Genomic DNA, 9,050 nt, shown 5'->3' with positions numbered 1-9,050 from the left:
TCCTGTATTATATATAGCGTGTACCCTCCTGTCTTATATATATCATGTACCCTCCTGTATTATATATATAGTGTGTACCCTCCTGTATTATATATAGTGTGTACCCTCCTGTATTATATATATATATAGTGTGTACCCTCCTGTATTATATATAGCGTGTACCCTCCTGTATTATATATAGCACGCCAGCTCCTTTCTTGTATATAGCGTGTACCCTCCTGTATTATATATATAGTGTGTACCCTCCTGTATTATATATAGCACGCCAGCTCCTTTCTTGTATATAGCGTGTACCCTCCTGTATTATATATATAGCGTGTACCCTCCTGTATTATATATAGCGTGTACCCTCCTGTCTTATATATATCATGTACCCTCCTGTATTATATATATAGTGTGTACCCTCCTGTATTATATATAGTGTGTACCCTCCTGTATTATATATATATATAGTGTGTACCCTCCTGTATTATATATAGCGTGTACCCTCCTGTATTATATATAGCACGCCAGCTCCTTTCTTGTATATAGCGTGTACCCTCCTGTATTATATATATAGCGTGTACCCTCCTGTATTATATATAGCACGTCAGCTCCTTTCTTGTATATAGCGCGTCCCCTCCTGTCTTATAATGTTTATGCCTCTCTCTCTTCTGCAGCAGCTACGCACCCTCAGTGCCGGTGACAGACTATCAGCATCTCTGACGGACAGCAGGCGGTTGTCACCCCAGACGCCCTCGCTCGCTCACCACTGTCATAGACTGCTGCAGCAGCTGGACGCCATGTGACACACTGTAGCCTCCTACAACTCCACTAATTCACAACACCCACGATTCACTGGGCTACCTGTACCCCAAATGTATTACCCTAACAAGGTGTGCACCCTGGGTTACGTATGCTGATGGAGGCCCCATTATCACAGCAAGTGTATGTATATGGTTGTGCAAGTATACAATAAATAAGTGTAACATTATGGTTGTGAATGCAGTGACAGGCAGCGGCAGGTGTGCTGCAGTCTATCTTACTCTGCCAGATTGTCTATCCTACTTATTTACTGAGTCCAGTTGTTTGAGGACACTTGTGAATCAATTTCAGACAAGGCTTTGGAGAAGGTGCTGATAAAGGGTTGTGGGTAACTAAAACCTTGTGACCCTGTATTGAGCCAGGTAAGAAACTTAAAGAGGACCTGTCACCCCCTGTGCCGGGGTGACAGGCTCCCGACCCCCTGTTAGATCCCCCTATACTTACGTGATCCCGCCGGGTCCCGCTTCCTGAGCCGGTGGGGTCACGGAGATATCAGCGCCCGAAGCCCCGCGCGCGCGCGCTGAGAGATGAGTCCAATGCCCATAGAGAATGACGGAGCATCGGACTCCCCATTCATTCTCTATGGGCGTCTGACTCTGCTGTCAGCGCGCGCGCCGGGCTTCGGGAGCTGATATCTCCGTGACCCGACCGGCTCAGGAAGCGAGACCCGGCGGGATCACGTAAGTATAGGGGGATCTGACAGGGGGTCGGGAGCCTGTCACCCCGGCACGGGGGGGTGACAGGTGTCCTTTAAGCCAATCTGCCCTAAAAATGTCCTTATCACAAGTGGTGATAAATCAACATTTAGCATAAGAATTAGTATATACTGGGGTGGTCAGCTGAAAAGTTCTATTCCACAGGCTCACTGCTCTCTGTTCCAGAGATGGCTGTCATTCAGATTTACAGCTCTTACAGTAAAGAACCAGCCCAAGAGATGGCTACTGTACAGATTTACAGCTCTTACAGAGGAGAACCAGCTCCAGAGATGGCTACTGTACAGATTTACAGCTCTTACAGAGAAGAACCAGCTCCAGAGATTGCTATTGTCCAGATTTACAGCTCTTACAGAGAAGAACCAGCTCCAGAGATGGCTATTGTACAGATTTACAGCTCTTACAGAGGAGAACCATCTCCAGAGATGGCTATTGTACAGATTTACAGCTCTTAAAGAGAAGAACCAGCTCCAGAGATGGCTATTGTACAGATTTGCAGCTCTTACGGAGGAGAACCATCTCCAGAGATGGCTATTGTACAGATTTACAGCTCTTACAGAAAGGAACCTGCCCCAGAGATGGCTATTGTACAGATTTACAGCTCTTACAGAGAAGAACCAGCTCCAGAGATGGCTATTGTACAGATTTACAGCTCTTACAGAGAAGAACCTTCCCCTAGAGATGGCTATTGTACACATTTACAGCTCTTACAGAGAAGAACCATCTCCAGAGATGGCTATTGTACACATTTACAGCTCTTACAGAGAAGAACCAGCTCCAGAGATGGCTACTGTACAGATTTACAGCTCTTACAGAGAAGAACCAGCTCCAGAGATGGCTACTGTACAGATTTACAGCTCTTACAGAGAAGAACCAGCTCCAGAGATGGATATTGTACAAATTTACAGCATTTACAGTAAAGAACCAGCTCCAGAGATGGCTACTGTACAGATTTACAGCTCTTACAGAGAAGAACCAGCTCCAGAGATGGCTATTGTACAGATTTACAGCTCTTACAGAAAGGAACCTGCCCCAGAGATGGCTATTGTACAGATTTACAGCTCTTACAGAGAAGAACCAGCTCCAAAGATGGCTATTGTACAGATTTACAGCTCTTACAGAGAAGAACCTTCCCCTAGAGATGGCTATTGTACACATTTACAGCTCTTACAGAGAAGAACCATCTCCAGAGATGGCTATTGTACACATTTACAGCTCTTACAGAGAAGAACCAGCTCCAGAGATGGCTACTGTACAGATTTACAGCTCTTACAGAGAAGAACCAGCTCCAGAGATGGCTACTGTACAGATTTTCAGCTCTTACAGAGAAGAACCAGCTCCAGAGACGGATATTGTACAAATTTACAGCATTTACAGTAAAGAACCAGCTCCAGAGATGGCTACTGTACAGATTTACAGCTCTTACAGAGAAGAACCAGCTCCAGAGATGGTTATTGTACAGTTTTACAGCTCTTACAGAGAAGAACCAGCTCCAGAGATGGATATTGTACAAATTTACAGCATTTACAGTAAATAACCAGGAGGTGAGAAGGTCACAAAAAAGTGAACCACAAGTGTGTTCTTTGGTAAGTCTTCAGAGTCCTGCCAGAGTTAGACAATTGTTTTGACCACAACATGAAAGAAGCCAGAAAGAAGGGACATGGCCGCCATGCTGATATTGCTGCTGCTGCTGTTGCTGATATTGCTGTTGCTGATATTGCTGCTGCTGTTGCTGATATTGCTGTTGCTGATATTGCTGCTGCTGTTGCTGATATTGCTGCTGTTGCTGATATTGCTGTTGCTTATATTGCTGCTGCTGTTGCTTATATTGCTGCTGATGCTGTTGCTGATATTGCTGCTGCTGTTGCTGATATTGCTGCTGCTGCTGTTGCTTATATTGCTGCTGCTGTTGCTTATATTGCTGCTGATGCTGTTGCTGATATTGCTGCTGCTGTTGCTTATATTGCTGCTGATGCTGTTGCTGATATTGCTGCTGATGCTGTTGCTGATATTGCTGCTGTTGCTGATATTGCTGTTGCTGATATTGCTGCTGCTGTTGCTTATATTGCTGTTGCTGATATTGCTGCTGTTGCTGATATTGCTGTTGCTTATATTTCTGCTGCTGTTGCTTATATTGCTGCTGCTGTTGCTTATATTGCTGCTGCTGTTGCTTATATTGCTGCTGCTGTTGCTGATATTGCTGCTGAGGCTGTTGCTGATATTGCTGCTGCTGTTGCTTATATTGCTGCTGCTGTTGCTTATATTGCTGCTGCTGTTGCTGATATTGCTGCTGCTGTTGCTGATATTGCTGCTGATGCTGTTGCTAAAATTGCTGCTGATGCTGTTGCTGATATTGCTGCTGCTGTTGCTTATATTGCTGCTGCTGTTGCTGATATTGCTGCTGCTGTAGGGAGCAGACAGGGGAGATCTGGGCCTCCCTCTAGTGCAAGCAGGTGGCAGAGTAACTTACTGGGCCTCAATATCAGACAGCAAATGATCAGTCAAGATCTAGTGGAGGCTTTAGCTGCTTACAGGGCACAGAGCGCCTCCAGTTCCATGGCTTTGTCTTCCACCCGCTCCTCTGATGCTGAAACCATCAACCCCCCCCCACACACACACACACACACACACACACACACCTCACCCCCTTGCAGGTCTTCTAAGTGCTATGAGCCCCAGGTGATGGTGTAGTTGGTAAGGCTCTTTGAGGATTCTACTCCCATGGATTTAGTGGTCCGTCCCCCTGACCCAGTGTAACACCTGCAATGCACTGATGCCCAGCCACTGATGATGGAGGATGAGGATGTGGGAAGCGTGGATCAAATGGTCGGGGGACCGGCACCTGACATGTCAGACCATGATCAAACCCAACGGCCAATCAAAGACATGTTCAGTGTGGAGGCAGTCCTAGAGGGCAGCGTTGAGTATTGGGTGGAAGATGATGTGAGGGGTGATAACACTGGAGGAAGAGGTGTTGGTCAGCCAGTCCCAGACAAGATGCAGGTGGTTTGCCAGCAGGCCCTCAGCCGAGGTGTTAATGTCCATAACCTCAGCACCACAAGCATGCGCTGCCGCGGATCAGACACCAGAGACGCCGGCTCCCTCCTCTGCTTCTCCAGTCTCGGCCTCTATGTCAGTGAGTGACAGGCCCACCAATCTGCCCTCAAACAGAAGATGTGGCAGCATCACCAGCACTACGACCAGCATTCCTGGTCATGTCCACAACTTCATGGGGAAGTCAACAGCTTTACATCACACAAACCTTTACAAGAAAGAGAAAATACAGCCCCACGCACCCACCAGCCGATGGCGGCGGCTGTCCCCCAGTATGTCATTCCTGGCCGCCACTACTTCTCTAGAGGGGTCATCCCTCACCTGCACCAAGTTAGAAAGAAGATACAGTATATTGTGCAACACCATCAGTGCCGAGATCCACATTACCACCCATACGTTACCCAGTTACTCTCCCTAACTGCCCACTGGGTGGATGGACTAGCGGCAGAGCTTGACAAGGGAAAGGTCCTGCCACCTCCTCCTCGGCATCTACTATCCACGCTACCTCCTCCTCCTCAGCCTCTACCATTCACCACTCCCTTCACCTACTCCTCCTCCTCAGCCTCTACCATACCACCACTACCTCCACCTACTCCTCCTCCTCAGCCTCTACCATTCCACCACTACCTCCACCTACTCCGTCTCCTCCTCCTCAGCCTCTACCATTCACCACTACCTCCACCTACTCCGTCTCCTCCTCAGCCTCTACCATTCCACCACTACCTCCACCTACTCCGTCTCCTCCTCCTCAGCCTCTAACATTCACCACTACCTCCACCTACTCCGTCTCCTCCTCCTCAGCCTCTACCATTCCACCACTACCTCCACCTACTCCGTCTCCTCCTCCTCAGCCTCTACCATTCCACCACTACCTCCACCTACTCCGTCTCCTCCTCCTCAGCCTCTAACATTCACCACTACCTCCACCTACTCCTCCTCCTCAGCCTCTACCATTCCACCACTACCTCCACCTCCTCCTCCTCAGCCTCTACCATTCCACCACTACCTCCACCTACTCCTCCTCCTCAGCCTCTACCATTCCACCACTACCTCCACCTACTCCTCAGCCTCTACCATTCCACCACTACCTCCACCTACTCCGTCTCCTCCTCCTCAGCCTCTACCATTCCACCACTACCTCCACCTACTCCGTCTCCTCCTCCTCAGCCTCTACCATTCACCACTACCTCCACCTACTCCGTCTCCTCCTCCTCAGCCTCTACCATTCCACCACTACCTCCACCTACTCCGTCTCCTCCTCCTCAGCCTCTACCATTCACCACTACCTCCACCTACTTCTCCTCCTCAGCCTCTACCATTTCACCACTACCTCCACCTCCTCCTCCTCAGCCTCTACCATTCCACCACTACCTCCACCTACTCCTCCTCCTCAGCCTCTACCATTCCACCACTACCTCCACCTACTCCTCCTCAGCCTCTACCATTCCACCATTACCTCCACCTACTCCCTCTCCTCCTCCTCAGCCTCTACCATTCCACCACTACCTCCACCTACTCCCTCTCCTTCTCAGCCTCTACCATTCCACCACTACCTCCACCTACTCCTCCTCCTCAGCCTCTACCATTCCACCACTACCTCCACCTACTCCTCCTCAGCCTCTACCATTCCACCATTACCTCCACCTACTCCCTCTCCTCCTCCTCAGCCTCTACCATTCCACCACTACCTCCACCTACTCCCTCTCCTTCTCAGCCTCTACCATTCCACCACTACCTCCACCTACTCCCTCTCCTCAGCCTCTACCATTCCACCACTACCTCCACCTACTCCTCAGCCTCTACCATTCCACCACTACCTCCACCTACTCCGTCTCCTCCTCCTCAGCCTCTACCATTCCACCATTACCTCCACCTACTCCGTCTCCTCCTCCTCAGCCTCTACCATTCACCACTACCTCCACCTACTCCGTCTCCTCCTCCTCAGCCTCTACCATTCCACCACTACCTCCACCTACTCCGTCTCCTCCTCCTCAGCCTCTAACATTCACCACTACCTCCACCTACTCCTCCTCCTCAGCCTCTACCATTCCACCACTACCTCCACCTACTCCGTCTCCTCCTCCTCAGCCTCTACCATTCACCACTACCTCCACCTACTTCTCCTCCTCAGCCTCTACCATTTCACCACTACCTCCACCTCCTCCTCCTCAGCCTCTACCATTCCACCACTACCTCCACCTACTCCTCCTCCTCAGCCTCTACCATTCCACCACTACCTCCACCTACTCCTCCTCAGCCTCTACCATTCCACCATTACCTCCACCTACTCCCTCTCCTCCTCCTCAGCCTCTACCATTCCACCACTACCTCCACCTACTCCCTCTCCTTCTCAGCCTCTACCATTCCACCACTACCTCCACCTACTCCCTCTCCTCAGCCTCTACCATTCCACCACTACCTCCACCTACTCCTCAGCCTCTACCATTCCACCACTACCTCCACCTACTCCGTCTCCTCCTCCTCAGCCTCTACCATTCCACCATTACCTCCACCTACTCCGTCTCCTCCTCCTCAGCCTCTACCATTCACCACTACCTCCACCTACTCCGTCTCCTCCTCCTCAGCCTCTACCATTCCACCACTACCTCCACCTACTCCGTCTCCTCCTCCTCAGCCTCTAACATTCACCACTACCTCCACCTACTCCTCCTCCTCAGCCTCTACCATTCCACCACTACCTCCACCTCCTCCTCCTCAGCCTCTACCATTCCACCACTACCTCCACCTACTCCTCCTCCTCATCCTCTACCATTCCACCACTACCTACTCCTCCTCCTCAGCCTCTACCATTCCACCATTACCTCCACCTACTCCGTCTCCTCCTCCTCAGCCTCTACCATTCCACCACTACCTCCACCTACTCCTCCTCCTCAGCCTCTACCATTCCACCATTACCTCCACCTACTCCGTCTCCTCCTCCTCAGCCTCTTCCATTCCACCACTACCTCCACCTACTCCCTCTCCTCCTCAGCCTCTACCATTCCACCACTACCTCCACCTACTCCTCCTCCTCCTTCTCAGCCTCTACCATTCCACCATTACCTCCACCTACTCCGTCTCCTCCTCAGCCTCTACCATTCCACCACTACCTCCACCTCCTCCTCAGCCTCTACCATTCCACCACTACCTCCACCTACTCCTCCTCCTCAGCCTCTACCATTCCACCACTACCTCCTTTCCCTTCTTCCTCCTGTAACATATATAAAGGTTTCCATCATGTCCCCCCTTTCCCTTCTTCCTCCTGTAACATATATAAAGGTTTCCATCATGTCCTCCCTTTCCCTTCTTCCCTCCTGTAACATATATAAAGGTTTCCATCATGTCCTCCCTTTCCCTTCTTCCTCCTGTAACATATATAAAGGTTTCCATCATGTCCCCCCTTTCCCTTCTTCCTCCTGTAACATATATAAAGGTTTCCATCATGTCCTCCCTTTCCCTTCTTCCTCCTGTAACATATATAAAGGTTTCCATCATATCCTCCCTTTCCCTTCTTCCTCCTGTAACATATATAAAGGTTTCCATCATGTCCCTCCTTTCCCTTCTTCTTCCTGTAACATATATAAAGGTTTCCATCATGTCCTCCCTTTCCCTTCTTCCCTCCTGTAACATATATAAAGGTTTCCATCATGTCCTCCCTTTCCCTTCTTCCCCCTGTAACATATATAAAGGTTTCCATCATGTCCTCCTTTCCCTTCTTCCTCCTGTAACATATATAAAGGTTTCCATCATGTCCTCCCTTTCCCTTCTTCCTCCTGTAACATATATAAAGGTTTCCATCATGTCCCTCCTTTCCCTTCTTCCTCCTGTAACAAATATAAAGGTTTCCATCATGTCCTCCTTTCCCTTCTTCCTCCTGTAACATATATAAAGGTTTCCATCATGTCCTCCCTTTCCCTTCTTCCCCCTGTAACATATATAAAGGTTTCCATCATGTCCTCCCTTTCCCTTCTTCCTCCTGTAACATATATAAAGGTTTCCATCATGTCCCCTCCTTTCCCCCCTTCCCCCTGTAACATATATAAAGGTTTCCATCATGTCCCTTCTTCCTCCTGTAACATATATAAAGGTTTCCATCATGTCCTCCCTTTCCCTTCTTCCTCCTGTAACATATATAAAGGTTTCCATCATGTCCTCCTTTCCCTTCTTTCCTCCAGACTATGCAGATTCAGATGCTTAGTCTCTCCAGATGCCCCTTGTCTTTCCGGATGGAGGCAGCGCCCCCTTGTCTCTCCGGGCAGAGGCAGCGCCCCCTTATCTCTCCGGGCGGAGGCAGTGCCCCATTGTCTCTCCAGGTGGAGGCAGTGCCCCTTGTCTCTCTGGATGGAGGCAGTGCCCCATTGTCTCTCCAGGTGGAGGCAGTGCCCCTTGTCTTTCCGGATGGAGGCAGCGCCCCCTTGTCTCTCCGGGCAGAGGCAGCGCCCCTTTGTCTCTCCAGGTGGAGGCAGTGCCCCCTTGTCT

General features: G+C 49.8%; 2 protein-coding genes across 3 annotated transcripts in view; one reads left to right on the top strand and one right to left on the bottom strand.

Moving 5' to 3' along the window:
• Positions 1-964, top strand: part of STK36 (serine/threonine kinase 36) — a 146,743-nt gene extending 145,779 nt beyond the window's left edge. For both annotated transcript variants that reach the window (XM_069984782.1, XM_069984783.1), the window contains exon 27: positions 660-964. In XM_069984782.1, coding sequence (XP_069840883.1) covers positions 660-788 — 129 coding nt within the window. In that variant the 3' untranslated portion in view covers positions 789-964. The remainder of the gene's footprint in view (positions 1-659) is intronic.
• Positions 965-3,111: 2,147 nt separating this feature from the next.
• On the bottom strand, positions 3,112-4,114 carry LOC138801950 (myb-like protein D). Its single transcript, XM_069985046.1, has 3 exons — positions 4,050-4,114; positions 3,410-3,921; positions 3,112-3,119 (listed from the first exon to the last, which is right to left on the bottom strand). Exons 1-3 carry the CDS (start codon positions 4,112-4,114, stop codon positions 3,112-3,114), a joined length of 585 nt encoding a protein of 194 aa, XP_069841147.1.
• Positions 4,115-9,050: the final 4,936 nt, after the last annotated feature.

This window comes from Dendropsophus ebraccatus, chromosome 9 (assembly GCF_027789765.1).
Source record: "Dendropsophus ebraccatus isolate aDenEbr1 chromosome 9, aDenEbr1.pat, whole genome shotgun sequence".
Taxonomy (NCBI): domain Eukaryota; kingdom Metazoa; phylum Chordata; class Amphibia; order Anura; family Hylidae; genus Dendropsophus; species Dendropsophus ebraccatus.
Note: the sequence above shows the minus strand (reverse complement) of the source record. Positions and strands in the feature narration are given on the sequence as shown.

What these genes read in the sequence shown, in the direction of transcription:
- LOC138801950 (XM_069985046.1), bottom strand. Translation starts at nt 4,114, where the DNA reads ATGGTTTCAGCATCAGAGGAGCGGGTGGAAGACAAAGCCATGGAACTG. An exon ending in CTGGAGGCGCTCTGTGCCCT is followed by an intron (nt 3,922 to 4,049) that starts GTAAGCAGCTAA and finishes TGCTCCCTACAG; the next exon opens with CAGCAGCAATATCAGCAACA.